Raw genomic sequence first — 22,545 nt, 5'->3', positions numbered from 1 at the left:
AGGTCATCGCGTCCTTGCGGGCCCGACGTCCCCCGCCTCGGCCGCGGATCCGCGCCGCGCCCGCCTGCGTGGGCCTCCTCGGCCGCCGTGCGTCGCCGCGCTGACGTCGCCGGAGGGGGGGGTGGGTGGGTGGGCGGGACGCGTTGCCTGGCAACCGGTCTCCAGGGGCGGGGCTGGCTGTGTCCGTGCGTCGCCGCGCTGACGTCGCCGGAGGGGCGTGGCGCGTTGCCTGGGAGACGGTTGCCAGGGGCAGCGCGCGGCGGCGGCGGCGGCGGCGGCGACGAGGTTGAGGGGGGGTTGGTTGGAGAACGCCGACGCCGCTCCCGCCAAAATCGTAAGACTTAAAAAATCGAGAGCGAGACGCGGGGAGGTCGCAGCTGTAAGTCCCGGGGAGGGGGGGATCCCCCAGGGGGTGTCCCCCCCTCACCCCCCCACACGCTCCCCCCTCCCTCCCCCCCCCCCGCCCCGCAAGGCGGAAGTGAGGTGTCTGAGGGCCGGACGCACAGCCTGCCCCGAAGTTCCGGTCGGCGGCTGGACTCGAACTCGGGGCCACCCGAGCTGTAACAGCCAAGCACCGAGCAGAGGCTGGGCAGGGGTGGGGGGTGGGGATGCTGGACCACCAGACGTGGCCAACCCCACTCCCAGCCCTGGCCTCCAGGCTGGCTCCCCACACCATCCCCTAGGCCTCCTGCAGAGGCCTCCTCTTGGTGTCTTGATGGAGAATGGAGGAGGGGAGGTACGGAGGGGTCTTTCTTCCTGCCATGGGGGGACAGAGTGGACCTCCTGTTACTGGGAATTGGAAAATAATGATAATTTTGAGCCCAATCCACCCCGTGGCTCAATGCCTGTCATGCTAGCTACTCAGGAGGCTGAGATCCGGAGGGTCGTGGTTCAAAACCAGCCCCAGGAAAGTCTGGCGAGACTCTCATCTCCCATGAACCACCAGAAAAGTGGTCGTCCACTTCCACTGGAAAGTGGTGCTGTGGTTCAAAGTGGTAGAGCGCCAGCCTTGAGCCAAAAGAGCCATGACCCACCAAAAAAGAACATAATTGTGTGTGTGTGTGTGTGTGTGTGTGTGTATGTGTGCATTTTTGTGTGTACCTCTACTGGGGCTTGAACTCAGGGCCTCGCCCTCTTCCTTGGCATTTCACTGAAGGCTGGCACTCTACCATTTGAGCCACAGCTCCACGTCTGGCTCTTTGCTGATACATGAACATAAAGAGTTTCATGGAGGGGCTGGGAAGGTGGCTCAGTGGTAGAGTGCTTGGGTTGCATTCATGAGGCTCTGGGTTCGATTCCTCAGCACCACATAAGCAAAAAGAAAAAAGCCGGAAGTGGCGCTGTGGCTCAAGTGGTAGAGCACTAGCCTTGAGCTGAAGAGCTGAAGGTCAGTGCCCAGGCCCAGAGTTCAGGCCCCGTGACCGGACCCAAAAAAAAAAAAAAGAGTTTCATGGACTTTCCTGGCCCAGGCTGGCCTCAAAACATGATCCTCACATCTCAGCCTCCTGCGTAGCTAGGATGACAGGCATGAGCTACTGGGACCTGGCTTTGGCTTGTAGAGGAATGAAGTTGGGGGTGAGGGAGGAGCCTCCAAACCTCTGCATGGACACATGTGCAGACCTTAGCAAGAAACTCCAGGCTGGAGCTGCAAACCGGGGGGGGTTTTTGGTGCTAAGCACTTGGTGTGGAGTTTTGCCCCAGACTTCTCTTCTGACTCTTAAGGGCAAGATGACCACAGAGGAGAACTCCCAGGATATTTTGAGGCTCCAGTTCAAGGCGATGCAGGAGCTACAGCATCGCAGGCTACAGAAGCAGATGGAGAAAAAGAAGGAAAAGGAGATGAGCCATCAAAGCCCAGCAGAGGATCCAAAAGAGACCTTGGAGATCCCGGATGGCCTCAGCTTCCTCCAAACAGACGAGCAGAATCTCAAGAGCATCTTTGAACAGAGGTAAAAACCAGGCCCAACAGGGGCTGGGAAGGTGGCTTAGTGGTAGAGCGCATGCATGAAGCCCTGGTTCGATTCCTCAGTGCCATAAATGCAGAAAAAGCCAGAAGTGGTGCTGTGGCTCAAGTGGTAGGGCACTAGCCTTGAGCAAAAGAAACTCAGGGATGGTGCCGAGACCCTGAGTTCAAATCCCTGGACCAGCAAGAAAAAAAAAGTGGACTTTAAAAAATGTAATATAGGGGGCTGGGAAGGTGGCTCAGTGGTAGAGCGCTTGCCTAGCATGCATGAGGCCCTGGGTTCCATTCCCTAGCATCACATAAGCAAAAAGAAAAAAAGCCAGAAGTGGCGCCGTGGCTCAAGTGGTAGAGTGCTAGCCTTGAGCTGAAGAGCTGAGGGACAGCGCCCAGGCCCAGAGTTCAGACCCCACCACTGGACCCCAAAAAAAAAGAAATGTAATATAGTTTTATTGGTATTATGACAGTGTTGTACAAAGAGATTACCATTTTGTAAGTCAGGTAAATTAGTACATTTGGGGGTTTTGTTTTTGTTTTTGTTTTTGACTATGCTGTCTCTTCATGTGCTTTCCCTCAAAAGTGATTTTTTTTTTGTCAGTCCTGGGGCTTGAACTCAGGGCCTGTGTCTCTTTGTGCTCAAGGCTAGTGCTCTACCATCTGAGCCACAGCACCACTTCTGGCTCTTTTAAGTAGTTTATTGGAGATAGGAGTCTCCCAGACTTTTCTGCCCAGGCTGGCTTCGAACCGCTATCCCCTAGATCTTGGCCTCCCGAGTAGCTGGGATGACAGGCGTGAGCCACCAGCTTGCCTGCCCCAGTTGGGAAATGTCATAGCTCTCTCAAAGTCAGCGAATAAACAGTGTTGCTCGGATCGTCTTTCCCCTCTGACTGCTGGGCAGAAATCTGGTTAGCTTAGCTCACGCTAGTTCTACAGTGAAGGATTTTTTATTATTACATTTCCACAAGGGCTAACAACGCGCCGCGATCTCCCCCTAGTGGCCAGTCTGGACATCGCAAACCAAACCTAGGCAGGGAGGCCTGGGACACAATCCCAGGGATGTGTTGGGACCCTTTGCTTGTGCAGGGTGTTGGAAGATGAGATCCAGCAGCTGCGGGAGGAGCTCAGGGAGGCGGTGGACGAGAACGGACGACTGTACAAGCTGCTGAAAGAGAGGGACTTTGAGATTCAGCACCTCAAAAAGAAAATTGAAGAGGACAGATTGGCCCTCACAGGTAGCTCCGCCATGATGTTACCACCTCCCCCCACCGACACCCCCCCCAAGCCCAAATGGCTTGTCCGCAGCAGCCATGTTGAGACCAGAAAGCAAGGATCCAAGAGACAGAGCAAGGGGTTAGCTGTGTTCACCTCTGTCCAGCCCAGTTTCATTCATTTATTTATTTATTTATTTATTTTGTTTATTGTCAGTCATGGGACTCGAACTCTGGGCCTGGGCGCTGTCTCTGAGCTCTTCAGCTCAAGGCAAGCGCTCTACCACTTGAGCCACAGCGCCACTTCTGGTTTTCTAGTGGTTCATAGGAGAGAAAAGTCTCACGGCTTTTCCTGCCCAGGCTGGCTTTGAACCTAGATCCTCTGATCTCAGCCTCCTGAGGAGTTAGGATGACAGGCGGGAGCCATCGGCACTAGGTTTGAGATTCCTGTCTCCAATGAACAACTGAAAAAAACAAAAACAAAACTTGAGCTGTGGCTCAAGTGGTAGAGTGCTAGCCTTGAGCAAAAAAAGCCTTGAGTTCAAGCCCCAGGATCAGCACACACACACACACACACACACACACACACACACACACACACACGTGGTAGAAACACACTTAAATATTTGCTAGATGAGCATGTGCAATTACATTGGGATCTATTTTGTCTCCCCACCAAAAATATAAAAAAAAAAGTCTGGAATAAACAATCAGGCCTAAGATCTTAGCAGCACTGGATTTAGCTCAAACATCGGGGGCGTAGCGAGGCCTGGCCACCTCTGTTCCCCTGGTCCCCTGCCTGGCTGCTTTCTATGAGCCACCAGCTGGCCAGAAGAGCATGAGATCAGCTGCACCAGCGTCTGCCAGTGCTCACTCCCGGGCAAAGCTCAAAGTCAAGCAGGCCTAGAAAGTTCCAAGGATGACCGGGTGCTGGTGGCCCACGCCTGCCATCCTCGCTACTCAGAAGGCTGAGATCTGAGGATTGTGGTTCCAAGCCAGGCCAGGCAGAAAATTCCCTGTGAGACTCTTATGTCCAGTGAACCACTCAAAACCGGAAGTGGTGCTGTGGCTCAAGTGGTAGAGCGCTTGCTTTGAGCACCAAGAGACACTGGGCCAGAATCCAGGCCCTGAGTTCAATCCCCAAGACCAGCAATAATAATAACAATAATATAATATAGAGCTGTAGACCTGGAGTTGATGAGCAGGCTGGATTTCCTATTGGCCTCACCATCCCTCTCTGGTTGTAGGGACTTCCAGTATGGCTGGAGATGTGGTTGCCACCAAAATCATTGAGCTGTCCAAAAAGAACCGGGTGCTGATGGCAGAGTCTGAAGGAGCGAAGACCCGGGTGAAGCAGCTGAGTGGCCGCATCCAGGAGCTGGAGCGGGAGGTGAGGGCCTGCTGCCTCTTCCCAAGGGGACCTGGGAGTTTGAAGCCAGCCTGGGCAGGAATGTCCATGTGACTCTCATCGCCAATGAACCAGCAAAAGGCTATTAGTGGAAGTGTGGCTCAGGTGGCAAAGCGCCAGCCTTGAGGAAAAAAGCCAAGCAAGAGTATATAAGGCCCAGCCAGGCGCTGGTGGCTCCCGCCTGTCATCCTAGCTCCTCAGGAGGCTGAGATCTGAGGATCGTAGTTCAAAGCCAGCCCGGTCAGGAAAGGCCATGAGATTCTTATCTCCAATAAACCACCAGAAAACCGGAAGTGGCGCTGTGGCTCAAGTGGTAGAGCGCTTGCCTTGAGCTGAAGAGCTGAGGGACAGCGCCCAGGCCCAGAGTTCAAGCCCCATGACCGACCAAAAAAGGAAAGAAAAGAAAGGGAGAGAGGGAAGAGAAAGGAAAGGGGGAGGGAAAGAGGAAAGAGAAGAAAGAGGAAGGGAGGGAGGGAGGGAGGAAGGAAGGAAGGAAAGAAGGAAGGGAGGGAGGGAGGAGAGGAGGGAGGGAGGGAGGGAGAGAAAAAGGGAAGAGAAGAAAGAAATAGAGAAAGAGAAGGAAGGAGGGAGGGAGAAAGGGAAGAGGAGGGAAAGGGAAGAGAAGAAGAAAGGAAGAAAGAGAAAAAGATGGAGGAGGAAGGAAGGAAGGAGTCATTACAGCCTCAGTTTCCCTGCTTACAGCAGGCTTAGCACCTCTACAACCTCAAGTACATCCTTCCCTGTGTTTCTAGAACTCTCAGGGGGTAGGGGCTGGGGGGGGGGGGGTAGGGACAGAGTGCGGCTCGGTGCATGGCTGTTTCTCAAGCTATAAGCACCTCGCGGGGTCCTTAGTGTTAGCATGAGGTTGGGGAATGGAGACAGACAATGGATGAAACCCTCTCCCAGCCCCAGCAGATTCTCCCATGAACCATCCCAAGAAAAGTGAGAAGTTGGGGGTAAGGGGCTGGGGTTATGGGGCGGCGCTGGGCCTTTGCCTAACATCGTGAAATATGAAATGCCAGGTTTGCTTTTCCAGCTGCTGGCAGCCCGGGCCCAGCTGCCAACCAAGAAGACAAAGGAGGAAGATGCCAAGCCATTGAAGGCCCAGGTATGCATTCTCTTTTGTTCTGGAACCTCTGGGAGAGAAAGCACCTGGAGCCCCACCCCCATCCCCGCCTCCTGCAGCTAGAGCCCCTTTGGGGCCCCCTGTACCCCGCTGATGAGCCAGGGCCTCTTGTCTGACACCTTGGAGCCGCCTGAACGCTTTTTCCACTCAAGGCTGGTGCTCTACCACTTGAGCCACTGCTAGCTTTTGGTGTTTTGCTGGTTCATTGGAGAGAAGAGTCTCACGGACTTTCCTGCCCGGGCTGGCTTTGAACTGCGATCCTCAGATCTCAGCCTCCAGAGTAGCTAGGATGAAAGCCGGGAGCCACTGGCGCCCGGCTGAGGATTTAAGTCCTATGGTACAGGGACTCAAAGCAGGCCCTGGAGAAGAAAGACTGGAAGGGCTTCCAGGAAGAATGGTGCAGAGAAAGCTCTAGACCTTTCTGTGGCTATAGACTGAATGACTATACCCTAGATCCCAGGAGGGAAAAGGAACTTGAACCCCTAAAAAGTACAGGCAGAATCCAGTGACTCACGCCTATCATCCCAGCTACTCAGGAGGCTGAGAGCCGGAGGATCGTGGTGCCAAGCCAGCCCGGGCAAGGAAAAGCCATGAGACTACTTCTCTCCAACAAACCACCAGAAAACCGGAAGTGGCGCCATATATATGGCTCAAAAGTGGTACAGCGCTTGCCTAGAGCTGAAGAGCTCAGGGACAGCGCCCAGACCCTGAGTTCAAGCCCCAGGACTGGCAAAAAGAAAAAGAGAAATGCTATTTTCTTTGGCACACCATGCAGGGCACAGGCCCAGCTAGCTACGCCCAGATGCCTGGCGCCCAAGGCCCTTTTCTGGTCTCAAGCCTCTTAGGCCAAATTCCAGAGCATGCTGCATCTCTTCCCCTGCTCCCTGAGGCTGGCATTTTCTCAGGCCTGAGATCTGAGCTCCCCAACAGATTGCATTTCTGGAATTTTCCCCACTCTTCTCCATCTCCCCCGCCCTTCCCCAAAGAAAACAGCCCACCATAGAAGCCTCTGGAATTTCACTCTGAGCAGCAGCAGCAAGAGAGCTGCGAAGTAGAACAGGCTGAGTCAGCTTACCCACCACCCCCACCCCTTCAGTCTGGTACTACAGAAATACCTACCTTACTGGAGCCATACTCTTGATATGAGGTATCTCCTCACCCTCAGCCGTACTCAGAGATTGTTAGTCTAGGCCCATCCATCCATGCCGGACAAAGGAAGAGGGAAGGAGAAGCAGCCACAGGAAAAATAAATAATACACAAATAAAAGCACGCATGTGTGTGTGTGTGTGTGTGTGTGTACATCGTGGGACTTGAACTCAGGGCCTGGGGCGCTGTCCCCCAGCCTCTTTGTACACAAGGCGAGTGCTCTACCACGTTGAGCCACAGCGCCACTTCTGATTTTCTGATGGTTCATTGGAGAGAAGAGTCTCACGGAACTTTTCCTGCCCAGGCTGGCCTCAAACCATGATCCTCCAGATCTCAGCCTCGCGAGTAGCTAGGATGACAGGCATTGAGCCAGCAGCGCCCCCGCTCCACGAGACTCTTTTAATCTCCAATGAACCACCCCCTCAAAAAAAGAAAGCTGGAAACGGGGCTGTGGTTCAAGTGGTAGAGCACCAACCAGCCTTGGATGCAAACAAAACAAAGCTCAGGGACAGCAGGCTGAGGCCTTGAGTTCAAGTCCCAGGACGGGCACAGATTCGTTCCATGTTCTCCATGTCAAGGCCTGGGTTGGCGACGGGACAGGAGACCTTATGATGATCACTACTGTCAAGGCAGCCGGTGACCTCACTTCCTGTCCTGCCCCTCCCTCCCCCTCTCCCTCCCCCCTTCCCCCCTCCCCCCCCCCCCCCCATAGCCACAACTAGAGACTCCAGAGGTCAAGGCACTGCAGGAAAAGCTGGCTGCCACCAACCTGAAGATGAGCGAACTGCGGAACCAAATCCAGTCCATGAGGCAGGAGCTGCGGATGACCCAGAAGGTTCTTTACCAAGGCAGGGCTTGGGATTTCTTGTCTGGCTGCCTCCAATCCCACCCCCCCCACCCCCCATCCCCAACTCTGGGTTCCGAGCCCACCATCCCAGCTACTCAGGAGGCTGAGATCCAGAGGATCTTGGTTCTCAAGCCAGCGCCCCCGATTAAGGGGGGTGGAGGGGGCCAGAAAAGAACAGTGAGACTCTGATCACCCATGAACCACCAAGAAACCGGAAAGTGGCGCTGGGGTTCAAGAGCGCTCGCCTTGCGCGAAAGAAGCTCAGGGACAGATCCCAGGCCATGGGTTCAAGCCCCGGGACCTGCACCCAAAACAGCAACAAAAAGACTCCTTCCAAAGGGAAAAAAAAATGCTCAGACTTGGGGCACAGGCCCAGCAGGGCCCAGCTGCGTGGTGGTTGATTTGTACGGACACAGTGGATCCTCTGGCATCCACCTCCTCTGCTAGAACCACTCAGACGCGCCAAGAGTTCCAGAACAATGTTCTACTGTGGACACAAGGGCCAGAGACTTAGCTTGCCAGGTGGGAATCCAAGCCCCGGCTTCCAAGGCGCCCAGGGGACAAAGCTGGAATGCACTGCTGTTGGGTTTTCTTTTGTCGGTCGTAGGGCTTGAACTCAGGGCCTGGGCACTGTCCCTGAGCTGCTTTTTGCTCAAGGCGGGCGCTCTACCACCTGAGCCACAGCACCACTTCTGGTTTTCTGGTGGTTCCATGGAAGATAAGTGTCTCACGGACCAGGCTGAAAGCAGCAGCAGACGTTGGAAACTTGCATGATCCAAGCAAGGCCCAACACATCAGGAGCAAAGAGGTCCCAGCTGGATACCACTGGCTCACACCTGTCCTCCCAGCTCCGGAGGCTGCGGTCTGAGGATTGTGATTGGAGGCCGGTGCAGGCAGACACGTTCCGAGAGACTGATCTTCAACAAACTGCCAGAACAAAAACAAAAATTCAGAAGTGGAGTGTTGGCTCCAGCATTAGAGCACCAGCATTGAGCAAAAAAAAAGGCAAAAGTGCGAGACCCTTGCATTTAAGCCCCAGTAGCAACACCGAAAAGAGAGAGAGGAGAGGAGGGAGGGAGGGAGGGAAGGTGGGTGGGCAGGCGAGGGAGGGGCCCGGGCTGGGCCCTGCTGGCCACTCCTTGGATACTCTAAATATCACTTAGGAGATGGTGGAGGTGACGGTCTCGTCTTTCCCCAAGGGAGAGCTGGCCTGGGAAAGCGTCGGAGGCTGGCCTGTGGAGGCCCTGCCTCTAAGGCTAGGAGGGGGAGGGGGAGCAGAGGGCGTGAAGGCTGGGGCCTTCCAGGAGCCCCGCACCCAGCATTGACTCTTGGATGACTCCCCTCCCTGTTCTGTCTCTCCTCTCTGTCTCTGTCTCTCCCTCCTCTCTGTTTTTTTTTTTTTTGGGGGGGGGGGTCCGGTCATGGGGTCTGAACTCTGGGCCTGGGTGCTGTCCCTCAGCTCTTCACCTCAAGGCTAGCGCTCTACCACTTGAGCCACAGCGCCACTTCCGGCTTTTTTCTTTCTGCTTCTGTGGTGCTGAGGAATCGAACCCAGGGCCTCAGGCATGCAAGGCAAGCGCTCTACCACTGAGCCACCTTCCCAGCCCTCTTTCTTGCCTTTCTGTCTGTCTCTCTTGTCTCTGTCACTCTTTCCCCTCTGTATCTGTCTGTCTGTCTGTCTCTCCTTTCTGTCTCTCTCTCCTCCCTGTCTCTGGCTCTGTCTGTCTGTCTCAGCCACACCGAACACCTTGCTCCCCTGCAGGTTCTGGTCAGCGAAGTTGGCGAGGACGTCAACATTCAACAGCTCCTGTGGTCGCCCGGGGCCTGGCGGGGCCGGGCCCAGCAGATCCTTGTTCTGCAGGGCAAGGTGAGCAGCTGGCCGGCAGGCGGCCCTGAGTACAGGGCTTGCTCTGTGTGTGTGTGGGGGGGGGGGGGTAGAAAACCTGCAGAACACATAGCAGAGACACATAGTATCTCCCCAGCCCAGCCTGCTTTTAATTTGCTCACTTCACGAACAAACACACGTGTCACACCCACCCCCATGCCAGGCACTGGCAACGGAAACAACGCCAAGCTCTTTGGTTGGAATTCCCCCCCCACACCGCCCCCCCCCCACACACAAGTTTCTGGAAATCTGCGAGTCTGTTGTATTTGGATTCTTCTCCCTCTCTCCACCCCCTGCTCCGTTAGTTTGGTCCAGAGACTTGGAATCTTTTGGAAGTTTTCATGAGCCAATGAAACTTAGCCTCTTTCTCTCTCTCTCCTAAATATTTTGATACATACCAGCAGCAGCTACGGGCAAAGAGGAGGCCCAGCCCTCCCTCTCTTCCTCCCTCTTCCTGCTCTGCGAACCCCGGGCACCCCACGGCCTCTCCAGACCTCAGTCTTCCTACCTGTGAATGGGGAGAATTGTTAGCGTGCGTGAAGCAGCCGGCAGTGCTAGAGCCCCATCCCTCCCGCCCTTCAGCAGGAAAAACACGCGAGAATGCGCGTGATTTATTATTATTATTATGGCTAAAATACTATTTATTTTCACCCCCTGGAACTTTGGGGTCATTATTTCTGATGGCCTTCATTCTTGGGGAGGGGGGGGGTCTACCATGAGATCCTGGAAATCAACAGCAATGGCAGCTCCGGGTAGAGGGTGGGAATTAAAAAAAAAAAAAAGAATTGTCAGTGTTTACTGGCATGAACTCCACTGAGTTCACTTGAGCTGTGGCTCAAGCGGAAGAGCACCAGTCCTGAGCAAAAATAAAAAAAAGCTGCTGGTGGGCGCCAGTGGCTCACGCCTGTCATCCTAGCTACTCAGGAGGCTGAGATCTGAGGATCACGGTTCAAAGCCAGCCCAGGCAGGAAAGTCCGTGAGACTCTTATCTCCAATAAACCACCAGAAAACCAAAGTGGCGCTGTGGCTCAAGTGGTAGAGCGCTCGCCTTGAGCTGAAGAGCTGAGGGACAGTGCCCAGGCCCAGAGTTCAAGCCCCACAACCAACCAAAATAAAATAAATAAATAAAAATTTTAAAAAGCTGAGGAACAATGCCTAGGCTCTGAGTTCAAGTCCCAGTTCCAGCACAAATCATAAAAATAGTAAGAACAAATCACCCAATAAAGGGGTGGGAAAATGAACTGAAAGGATGGTTCTCAAGAGAAGAAGTAAAGGTCTGGGAAGGTGGCTCAATGGTAGAGTGCTTGCATGAGGCTCTGGGTTCGATTCCTCAGTACCCCATCCACAGAAAAAGCCAGAAGTGGTGCTGTGGCTCAAGTGGTAGAACGTTTGCCTTGAGCAAAAGAAGCTCAGAGACAGCGCCCAGGCCCTGAGTTCAAGCCCCAGGACTGACTAATAATAACAATAGTAGTAGTAGTAATATAGTCTCGGCGAGTAGCTGGGATGCTGGGACTAGAGGCGTGATCCAAGGGGCTAACTCAGATCTTCCCACCCAACACCATGGTATAGGAACACCGTAATATCTGGTTTTGTGTTGGTTTTAGTTTTGGTCGGTCGTGGGGCTTGAACTCTGGGCCTGGGCGCTGTCCCTCAGCTCTTCAGCTCAAGGCGAGCGCACTACCACTTGAGCCACAGCGCCACTTCTGGCTTTTTCTGCGTATGCAGTGCTGAGGAATCGAACCCAGGACCTCATGCATGCAAGGCAAGCGCTCTACCACTGAGCCACCTTCCCAGCCTACCAGTGCGTGTTCCCCTCCTCCACCGCCCTCAGGTCCGAGAGCTGGAGAAGCAGCTGGGGCAGACGCAGGGCAGGTCTACGGAGACGGCCAGCGAGGCGCCCCCCAACTACCAAGACAGGAAGAAGCTGTCGGCACAGGACAAAAACCTGCTGAGGATCCGCAGCCTGGAAAGGGAGAAGCAGGAGAGCTGGGAGGTCAGGGCAGGCCCTGTGGGGGGGGGGGGGGGGGAGGGCCAGCTGGGCGGGGAGGGGGAGAGGGGAGGAACTGGGGGTAGACACTGAGATCCAGATCAGCACCCCCACTTGTGAGGGCCATTGGCAGCTAAGGATCCCCAAAGCCCTCACTTAGAGCTCTTAGAGCCAAGATACCCCAGCTCTTCTCGGTAGATCACTGGTTTCCTGTCAACCCATCTTGAGCCATGGGTCTGGGGTCTCCCCTAGCCCATTCAGTGAACTTTGGGGGCCCATTTTGGAAAATGGAGGATGCTGTACCTAAAATAACTTAATTTGGGGGGGGGGGGCGGGCCGGGCACCGGTGGCTCACACCTGTGTTTCTAGCTACTCAGGAGGCTGAGATCTGAGGATCGTGATTCAAAGCCAGTCCAGGCAGGAAAATCCTAGAGACTCCTATCTCCAATGAACCACCAGAAAACCCAAAGTGGCGCTGTGGCTCAAGTGGTAGAGCACTAGCCTTGAGCACCAAAGAGGCTTAGGGACAGCACCCAGGCCCTGAGTTCAAACCCCAGAGTGCTAGCCTTGAGCTGAAGAGCTGAGGGACAGCGCCCAGGCCCAGAGTTCAGGCCCCAGGACTGGACCCAAAAACAAAAACAAAAAAACAAGTCCTAGCACCACCAAAACAATAAAATAAAAAAACTATTGCTATTCTAAAGATATACAGCGGGGTTACAGTTCCATAAGTCATGTATTAAGTTCTTTTTTTTTTTTTGGCCAATCCTGGGCTTGAACTCAGGGCCTGGGCGCTGTCCCTGAGCTTCTATAGCTCAAGGCTAGCGCTCTACCACTTGAGCCACAGCGCCACTTCCAGCTTTTTCTGTGTATGTGGCACCAGGGAATCGAACCCAGGGCCTCATGCATGCCAGGCAAGCACTCTACCACTGAGCCACCTTCCCAGCCCGTACATTTCTTTTTTTGGACCATGTCTCCCCTCTTCCCTCGCTCTCTCCCAGTTTTTCCCTCCTGTTCCCCACCCACAACTTATAGAGTCCATTTTCCACATCATGTCCCGTGAGGACCAGGGCTGCCTTTGTTCACCCTTTGTCTCTCCCAGAAGAGCAAACAAGACAAAAAGAAAAGAAAGTGAACCTCATTTCCACTTCCTGGAATATTTTACATCTAGCTTCTGCATCTAAAACACTGTGTGTGTGTGTGTGTGTGTGTGTGTGTGTGTGTGTGTGTGTGTGTGTGTGTGTGTGTGTGCGTGCCAGTTCCTGACATTTGAACTCAGGGCCTTGCAAGTACAAGGCAGGAGCCACACACCCCCTACTTGGGGTTTTCTGGTGCTTCCTTGGAGATCAGAGTCTCACGGACTTTCCCAGCCTCGAACTGCAGTCCTCTAGATCTCAGCCTCCTGAGTGTCTGGGATGACAGACGCGAGCCGCTGGCCCGCTGGTTCACTCTCTCCCTTTCTTCAACCGCGCAGAAGCTCGCAGGTGAACGCGATGCCCTCCAGCGGGAGCTGGAGGAACTGAAGAAGAAGCTGGAGGCCATGAAATCGCGCAACAAGGTGCTGTCGAACGAAGTAAAGACGCTCAAGAGCCAGATGGCGACCCTGGTGGAAAAGGGCAAACATGACGACGAACTCATCGACGCGCTCATGGTACCCAGCCAGATACTCCGGCCAGGCCAGCGGTTGGCTGTGTGTGTGTGTGTTTGTGTGTGTGTGTGTGTGTGTGTGTGTGTGTGTGTGTGTGTGTGTGTGTGTGTGTGTGTGTGTGTACTGGTCCTGGGGCTTGAACTCAGAGCCTGGCTGCTTTCCCTGAGCCTTTGTGCTCTAGGCTGGTGCTCTACCACTTGGGGGACACCTCCTCATCCAACTTCTTGAAAAGATCTCAGACTTCCCGTGCCTGGGCTGGCTTTGAACCACAATCCTCTAGAGCTCAGCCTCCTGAGTAGCTCAGGTGACAGGCATGAGCCACCGGCTAGCCTGGTGGGATCCGACTTTTTTTTTTTTTTTTTTGCCAGTCCCAGGGCTTGAACTCAGGGCCTAGACACTGTCCCTGAGCTGCTTTTTGCTCAAGGCTGGCGCTCTACCACCTGAACCATAGCACCCCTCTGGCTTTTTTTCTGTGTCTGTGGCCCTGAGGACTTGAACCCAGGGCTTCCTGCGTGCTAGGCGAGCGCTCTACCACTGAGCCACCCTCCCAGCCCCGGTTTCTTTTGGTGATCCTGCCCTCCCTGCCGGGAGAGGGGGGAAACCTCAGCTAATGTGGCCCCCACTGGCCAGGAAAAGAGGGGATTTGAGGACAGGAGAAGAGGGGGCACCTGGCTTGACCCCTGCCCCACCGCCCCCCCCCCTCCAGGAGCAGCTGAAGCAGTTACAAGAGATCTTGGGCAGCCTGAGCCTCCAGGAGGAGAAACTGCGCAAGTCCCAGCACACCGAGGACCAGAGGGCCAACAGCGAGGCGCAGCGGAGCAGCAGCCTCGTGGCCCAGCTGCGGGCCATGGTGGCCGAGCGGGAAGACAAGGTGCGGCAGCTGGAGCTGGAGATCGGCCAGCTGAGCAAGCAGGTGAGCAGTGAGCACGCCGGCTGAGCAAGCAGGTGAGCAGCGAGCGTGCCGGCTGAGCAAGCAGTTGAGCAGGGAGCGCGCCCGCTGAGCAAGCAGGTGAGCAGCGAGCGCGCCGGCTGAGCAAGCAGGTGAGCAGCGAGCATGCCCGCTGAGCAAGCAGGTGAGCAGCGAGCATGCCCGCTGAGCAAGCAGGTGAGCAGCTAGTGCGCCGGCTCATAGAGCTGGGGCCGGAACTCTGGGCCTGGGCGCCATCCCTCAGCTCTTCAGCTCAAGGCAAGCACTCTACCACTTGAGCCACAGCGCCACTTCCGGTTTCCTGACCAGGGTGTGGGGGGAGGAGATTCCTTGGAGATCAGAGTCTCACAGACTTATCTAGCCCCCCCCACCCCCGGGCTGGCCTCAAACCGCAATCCTCCAGATCGCAGCATCCTGAGTAGCTAGGCTGACAGGCGTGAGCCACCAGCGCCCGGGCTGCCTCCCACACCTCTTTTGCCTCATGGTGCCACTCTGGACACTTTGGGGGCTCGATGGCACTTCCCCCCCTCCCATGGCGGGGGCTTATGCAGGGAGGAGGGAGGGAGAACTAGTGGCTTCTGGGAGAAAAATTCTGTGCCAGGCACAGGAGGCTGTCTGAGACAAAGGAGCCTCACAGCTCAGGGCTGCACCGGGTGGGGGTTGAACGGCACAGTCGGAGATAGACCCCAGAACAATCCGCTTCTGCTGTCCTAGGCTCCAGGGCCCGCCCTCCCCCTCCCCCAGCCTGGGGGCCACCTGCTTTGTCCTGCAGCTGTCATTCCCCAGGGGAATGGCGGAGGGCCCCAGAGGGCTATGTGATGGCCCATGTGGTAATCCCTGCCTTGCTGGAGATTCCTCAGCTTCACCACCCTGCCATTACTATTATTGTTGTTGTTGTTGTTGTTATTTTGTGCCAGTCCTAGGACTTGAACTCAGGGCCTGGGCTCCATCCCTGAGCTTTTTCTGCTCAAGGCCAGCGCTCTACCACCTTGAGCCACAGCACCACTTCTGGTTTTTTTTTTGGGGGGGGGCAGTTCATGGGAGATGAGAGGTTCATGGACTTTCCTTCCCCAGGCTGGCCTTGAACTGCGATCCTCCAGATCTCAGCCTCCTGAGTAGCTAGTATGACAGGCGTGAGCCACCAGGGTCCAGCCCAACACAAGGCTCTGAACTCCCTTTGGGACTCAGATACAGAGCAGCTTCCTGTATCCGGGTTCAAGTCCTTGCACTTTGGAGTTCTGACACCATTTTTGAGGGAAAGCTTCAGTTTTGTTGCCTTCATCTGACAAAGAATTGAAGGAAAGGCCACAAGAAACTAGGGTACGAAGTTGACAGCTTGCTAGGCGCCGGTGGCTCACGCCTGTCATCCTAGCTACTCATGATGCTAGCTCTGAGGATTGCAGTTCAAAGGCAGCCCGGGTAGGAAAGTCCATGAGACTCTTTTATCTCCAATCTCCAGTGAACCAGCAAAAAACACCGGAAGTGGGGCTGTGGCACAAGTGGTAGAGTACCAGCCTAGAGCAAAAGAGCTCAAGGATAGCGCCCAGGCCCTGAGTTCAAGCCCTAGAACTTGCACGTGTGCGCATATGCACACACACACACAGAATTATTTGGGACCTTTACTACAAGAGCCAAACTAGTTGAAAGTTAAAATAACAGAATTCCACGAAGAATTCCACCCAGATAGAATAATGAGGCGAGAAAAAGCAGGAGCAGAAGGACAGTTTACTTGGAAGTAAGAGTTAAGCTGAGACCCTAGAGGAGGGCTGGGAAGGTGGCTCAGTGGTAGAGCGCTCGCCTCGCATGCATGAGGCCCTGGGTTCGATTCCTCAGCACCACATACACAGAAAAGGCCAGAAGTGGCGCTGTGGCTCCCTTTCTCCAAGTCATTGGCCTCCAAGTCATTCCTCCCAATCTAGCCAGCCTGATTTGTTCTCTTTGTTGGTCCCCCGAAAAAACAAGCCCCTTTTCATATCCCCTGAAAGCCGGAAATCAATCCGAGTCCCCCCCCCCCCCAGCTCCCACCCACCCCCACTTCTTCCCGGCCTCTGTGCCCAGCCCTGAGCACGCTGTCTCCCTGCAGTATCCTCGGAATAAAGGCCTGGGCGAGGGAGCCGGTGGTCCTGAGGTCAGCCTTGCCCACACCAGGGTCTCGGAGGACCAGGGCTTCAGCAAGTGTCCGGGCTCCTCGGGCGATCATGCCGGCCGGTTGGGATCTTCCCGGTAAGAGAATATGGTGGGTTGGGGGGGGCTTGGCAGGGTCGGGGGGGGGGTGGTCTGGTTTGATTAATCTGCGATCACAATGATAAATCCACCCACTGGAATCGCCACCGTGATAGCCAGGAAAACACAAGAGTCGCCTCAGCCAGGCAAAGTTACTTCTGCGCAGAAGGGCGCGGCCATCAGTCAGAGATCAGGCAAGCAAGCGACTCAGAGCAGGCTGGCCAGCCCCCCCTATTTATCCCTGATGCAGCAGGCCCCGCCCCTCTGCTCGGATTGGCTAAGTTCATATTCACAGTCTGCTCCTGATTGGCTGGTTTGAGTAAGGTCAAACATATGTACATAGGTTATCCCTCATGCAGCAGGCCCTGCCCCTCTGCTCGGATTGGTTGAGCTCAGGTTCCGTCTGCTCACAATTGGCTAGCTTCTAGATGGCGAAATTGGATTTGCGTAGGTTATTTCTCATGCAGCAGGCCCTGCCCCTCTGCTCCGATTGGCTGAGCTCAGGTTCACAGTCCGCTTGGGAATGGCTAGTGTGAAAGGCTCAAACACAGTTACATAAGCTGATTGAAGATGAACAGTTCACAAGTCATTTCAAGATACACCCTTCCGTACCCTCGGCTACTGCGTGAGCAGTCTAGTAGCATGTTGTAATTCCATCTTGAACACACGCACACCCCCCACATCCCCCCCACACCCCCACTTCACACCCCCTGTAAGACAAAAACCTTCCATTTTGTAAACCCTTATCCCAAGCCTGTTCCTCTTTTTCCCTAACAAGAGCCCACCCACGGGGCCATTTGTTCACATCACTGCTGGGTGACAGTGGCTTGCGTGACAGCCTCTCTGGGCTGGCCTCAGACCCTCAAAGACACCCAGTGATCTGTCGCTCAAAGGCCCTTTGTCCCCTGGGGTCAGGACCCTGACAACAATAAGGCTCCTGCAAATGCCATACCGATCTCCCAGCAATCCCCCCACCCCCAAGAAAAAGCCAGAAGTGGAGCTCACATGCAGAAATGAGGCCCCAGAAGCTCCCCCACCCCGGGTCCCCCATTTCTGACGGATCCCGTGCCGCGTCTTTGTCCAGCTCTGTGTCCAGCCTCGGCCACACACTGGTGGAATCGGCGCTCACCAGGCCCTCCCTGCCCAGCCCTCACCAGACCTCGCCCAGGTACGCACCTGCCCCCCCCCCACCCCCTACCCGTACCCCTCCACTCAAGAGCCCAAAGATGGGGGCTGGGAAGGTGGCTCCATGGTAGAGCGCTCGCCTAGCATGGACGAAGGCCCTGGGTTTGGTTCCTCCACACCCCATCCCCAGAAAAAAGCCGGAAGCGGTGCAAGGGGTAGAGCACCAGCCCAGGCCCCGAGTTCAAACCCCAGGACTAGCAGTACCAAAAAATAAAAAGTGGGGTGACAAAGATGAGGAACTTGGGGTGAGGGTCCTAGGGGGAATCAGGTGACTTCAGCCTTGAAGACCTGGCTAGAGGAAGCATGAGGCCCTTCTGGCTTCTAGTACCTTCCCTGACCTGGGGTGGTGGGGGTGGGGGGAGCTTTTAAATCATCCCAGTCCCCAGTCTGTCACTGATACCCTTGGCTCGGCTCTTCGGCCGTGTCTGATAGAGAATGAAGCCTCAGGGAATCAATGGGTCCTGTGTTCTCAGTGCCAAAATGGTGGACAGAGGGCGGCATTGTCCCCCCTGCTTCTGAACCCCGTCTTCTGTCATCGGAGCTGCACTTGGGCGGTCAGCTCCAGTTACAGTGCGCCCAGACCCACTTCCTTTGAATTTTATCTTGTGGGGGTCCTGGGGCTATTTAATAAACTCAGGGCCTGGGTGCCATTCCCTGAGCTTCGTTTTGCTCAAGGCCGGGCGCTCTACCACTTGAGCCACAGTGCCACCTCCGGCCTTTTCTGTGGATGTGGTCCTGAGGAATTGAACCCGGGGCTTCCTGCATGCGAGGCAAGCACTCTAACCACTGAGCCACCTTCCCAGCAGTTATCTTCAGCTGTTCACGACCTCCTCTCTCTGCCTTCCACCTTCACCCCAGGTTCTCAGACTCCCCAGAGCACAAAGGCTGGCAGGCCCAGGTGGCAGAGATCAAGGCCCTGTGGCAGGCCACCGAAGTGGAGCGCGATCGGCTCCAGGAGTTTGTGACCGTCCTGCAGAAACGGTAACCAGGGGACACCCCGCGAGCTCTCTCATCCCCCAGCTGGGGGATACAGGGCTGATGGCTCACGCCTCTCATCCCAGCTACTCAGGAGGCTGAGATCTGAGGATCACAGTTCAAAGCCAGCCCAGGCAGGAAAGTCCGTGAGACTCTGATCTCCAATGGACCACCAGAAAACCAGAAGTGGCGCTGTGGCTCAAGTGGTAGAGCGCTCACCTTGGGCTGAAGAGCTCAGAGACAGTGCCCAAGCCCAGAGTTCAAGCCTCACAACCAACAACAACAACAAAAAAGCCAAACAAGAGCTCAAGGCCCTGAGTTCAAGCCCCAGGACTGGCACAAAACAAAACCACAAGAGCAAAAGCAAAAACACAAGAGCACTGCGGGAAAGCTGCTTAGCTCCAAAGGATGCTGACCTCTCTGCCAAAATAAATCAGGGCTCCTTGCTCAAGTGGCCTTCTTGGCAAGAAATGCAGGTTCCCAGACCAGCATGTGGCTCAGCCATGTGACCTCCTCCCTGGGTTAAAAAAAAAAAATACAAAGGACACCGCTGAGAGTCACCGGGATCAAGTATCCGGTGGAACTCTTTGAAGATCGGAGAAACCAGTTCTGCCCAATTAAGTGGAAGGGAGATTTGGGGTTTGTTTTGTTTTGTTTTGTGTTTGTTTCCACAAGTCCAAGGGTCAGAGCAAGACAAGAGCAACAGAGAGCCTCGTAGCAAGAACTCTTAGGCTGGGCGTCTGGTGGCTCACACCGGTCATCCATCCTTAAGCTACCCAGGAGGCTGAGAGCCGAGGATCACAGTTCGAGGCCAGCCCAGGGCAGGAAAAGTCCATGAGACTCTTATTTCCAATAGAACCAGCCAAAAAGGCTGAGGTGGAGGCGTGGCTCAAGTGGTAGAGCGCCAGCCTTGAATGGAAAAGAAAAACTCAGGGCTGGGCAGGTGGTTCAGTGGTTAGAGTGCTCGCCTAGCATGCGTGAAGCCCTGGGTTCAATTCCTCAGCACCACATATACAGAAAAAGCCAGATGTGGTGCTGTGGCTCAAGTGGTAGAGCACCCACCCAGAAGCTCAGGGACAGCGCCCAGGCCCTGAGTTCAAGCCCCAGGACTGAACAAAAAAGAGCTGCAACTTCTTCCCATTCGCTGCTGTGTCTCCACTGAGTAACAGCAGCCTTCTATTTCTGTTTTTCAGTTTTCAGCCTGTAATAAATTTTTAAGCGAGGTTATACATTATGCATCATCTTCTGCTACTCAGCAAATTTGCTCAGATCAGAGTTGCTATTCGTGCCAGTACGAATTCTTTTTTTTTGTTTCTTTTGTCAGTTGTGGGGCTTGAACTCTGGGCCCGGGCACCGTCTCTGAGCTCTTCAGCTCCTCAGTACCACAGTCACAGAAAAAAAAAAAAACCAGAAGCGGCGCCGTGGCTCAAGTGGTAGAGCACCAGCCTTGAGCACAAAGAAGCTCAGGGATGGTGCCCAGGCCCTGGGTTCAAGTCCCAGGACTGGCACAAAGAAAGAAAGGAAAAGGAAATAGGATCACGAGTGTATTTCAGGTCTCAGCGCCAAGTAATTGTCCAAATGTCTCCCCCTGGGGACGGCGGGATGGTCTTGTGATCATGTGCTCTGTGCTGCCCGCCGCTGGGTCTGTGAGCACTTGATTTTACGGAGCAAAGAGGATTTGTGCAGATGGACCCATCGTGACGGATGCTAACGTAGAGGGGGAGATGATCCGGGATTAGCAGGTGGCCTCCATCTGTGGGCACGGGGGCCCTAAAAGCAGAGGGGTGTGCCGATTGTGGGTGATGCAGAGACCGGGCCTGGAGACTGAGTCGGGGCCAGCCTGCCTTTGCTTTAGCCACAATCAGGAGGATCGTGGTCTGAGCTCCGCAGAAAAGGAAGATCGCAGTCCGCTCCTGCCGAGAGAGCTGGCTTCCTTCCCCACGACCTCCAGTGGGCTTGGAAACTCCCCTCTCCCCCCTTCAGCCTCCCCCAAACCCCCAGATTTTTGTCGTTGTGGTCTTTTTAAACTCGGGGTTCCTGTGTGACCCACACGAACGAACCAACAAACAAGCGAATGAGAGCCAGCTTCAAATCGTGATCCTCCCCCCCTCTGCCTCCCCGGTAGCTGGGATCTATGGCAGTGAGCTAGCTGCCTGGATTGGGGGGGGCGCAAGGCCGCGCCCCCAACCTGGCCCTGCAGCCCCCCACTGTAAACCGCCCAGGGTGGAGGAGAGCAGCAGCAGACTCCTGGAGGCTGAGCGGAGGCTCCAGGAGGAGAGGCAACGCGCCGTGGTCCTGGAGCAGAGGCTGGAGAAGAACCGCCTGGAGTCCGGCCGGACCTCGCAGAAAGCCTCCAGGAACAAAGCAGGTAGCGAGGCCCCTGGGAGGAGGGGGGTAAGGGGTGGGGGGGAGATGCCGGCCCTGGGACTTGAACTCAGGGCCTGCGCTCTGTCCCTGAGCTGCTTTGGCTCAAGGCTGGCGCTTGACCCCCTTGAGCCACAGCAGGAGAAAAGGAAAACAGAAAGCCCTGGTTGGAGGTGGGGTAGGAGTGCAGGTGGGGGTTTCTGGCCTTGTGGCACAAAGTGGCTGCCGTGGCCCCGCAGGTGCACCTTCCTCCACCACCAAACACAATCCAGCTAGCAGAGAGAGGAAAGACCTGTCTTCTGCCACCGAGCTCTCGGATGTACCTGCGGAATCCCAGGTCCAGGAACTGACCACTAGGTACTAACCCTTCCTCCCCACTGTGCCCCCCCCCCCTGCTTCCTGAAAGGGCAGAGATATCTGGGAAGGAGTGGGCAGTAGTGCTCCTGGAACCTTTTGTATCAGAAGGCTGGTCTTACAGGGGGGTGTGGTGGGGCAGGATTTTGTCTTTGGTTTTTTGGTCCATTGTGGGGCTTGAACTCTGGGCCTGGGCGCTGTCCCTCAGCTCTTCAGCCCAAGGTGAGCGCTCTACCACTTGAGCCACAGCGCCACTTCTACTTTTCTGGTGTTTATTGGAGATGAGAGTCTCACCGACTTGCCTGCCCAGGCTGGCTTTGAACCACGATCCTCAGATCTCAGCCTCCTGAGTATCTAGGATGACAGGCGTGAGCCACCGGTGCCCGGCCCAGGTGCCTTTATATGAGATCAGTCAGGACAATGAGAAAGGACCAGGCCCAGCACCCGGTGGCTCACGCCTGTCATCCCAGCTACTCAGGAGGCTGAGATCTGAAGATCGTGGTTCTAAGCCAGCCTCGGGCAGGAAAGTCCATGAGACTCTTTGATTTTGTTGCCAGTCCTGGGACTTGAACTCAGGGCCTGGGCGCTGTCCCTGAGCTTCTCTGTGCTCAAGGCTGGCGCTCTACCACTTGAGCCACAGCGCCACTTGGGACTTTTTCCATGCCTGTGGCCCTGAGGAATCAAACCCGGGGCTTCTGAGCCGCCTTCCCAGCCCCACTCAGGCCTCTCTGGTGATCCATGATGTAGGCTGGCCATCCTGGCAGAGGAGAACGAGATGCTGAGGGCGGCGCTGGGCAGCGCCCTACGGGGCAAGGAGGAGGACTTCCGCGTGTACCACGAGACGCTGGGCCAGGTCAAGGGCGTCTTCCTGCAGGCCCTGAGGCAGCAGAAGGCCGAGAGGAGCTAGGCCCGGCCCCAGGGCCCTTGCATCTGCCACACAGAGGGACTAGAGGCCACGCCTCCCACCCCAGGGGCGGGACAAGCCCCCAGGCCTGGCCCCCCCACTGGACGCTGGAACTGTCTGTCATCCAGTAGACTTGATTCCCTCCCCCAGGGGCCAGGGGCCTACAGGAGAGCCCTTAGTGTCCAGGGCTGGGAACTTGGCCCTGCAGCTGGTACGCCCCCCCCCCCCAAGCCCAGCCCTGCCCTGCCCACCCACTGGCCAGCCCCCACCCTCACACTCCCCCTCCCCCCCCCAACCTCTGCCAGACTTGTAATAATAATGGCGATTTTCCTAACCCACTCTGGATCACTGTGGGTGGGAATGACACACCACACGGCGGGGCCTGGGGGTGAGGGTAGC

At 55.6% G+C, this 22,545-nt stretch overlaps 1 protein-coding gene across 1 annotated transcript; it reads left to right on the top strand.

Annotated features, from left to right (window-relative positions):
* The first annotated feature begins 309 nt into the window (after positions 1–309).
* On the top strand, positions 310–22,149 carry Ccdc13 (coiled-coil domain containing 13). Its single transcript, XM_042671063.1, has 16 exons — positions 310–379; positions 1,723–1,949; positions 3,044–3,192; positions 4,416–4,558; positions 5,613–5,684; positions 7,562–7,684; positions 9,459–9,563; positions 11,413–11,574; positions 13,040–13,216; positions 13,920–14,126; positions 16,225–16,364; positions 17,449–17,532; positions 18,408–18,530; positions 20,747–20,892; positions 21,128–21,245; positions 21,990–22,149. Exons 2-16 carry the CDS (start codon positions 1,729–1,731, stop codon positions 22,147–22,149), a joined length of 2,130 nt encoding a protein of 709 aa, XP_042526997.1. The 5' UTR covers positions 310–379; positions 1,723–1,728.
* Positions 22,150–22,545: the final 396 nt, after the last annotated feature.

Source organism: Dipodomys spectabilis, unplaced genomic scaffold (assembly GCF_019054845.1).
Source record: "Dipodomys spectabilis isolate Male_0828 unplaced genomic scaffold, ASM1905484v1 ptg000595l, whole genome shotgun sequence".
NCBI lineage: Eukaryota > Metazoa > Chordata > Mammalia > Rodentia > Heteromyidae > Dipodomys > Dipodomys spectabilis.
Note: the sequence above shows the minus strand (reverse complement) of the source record. Positions and strands in the feature narration are given on the sequence as shown.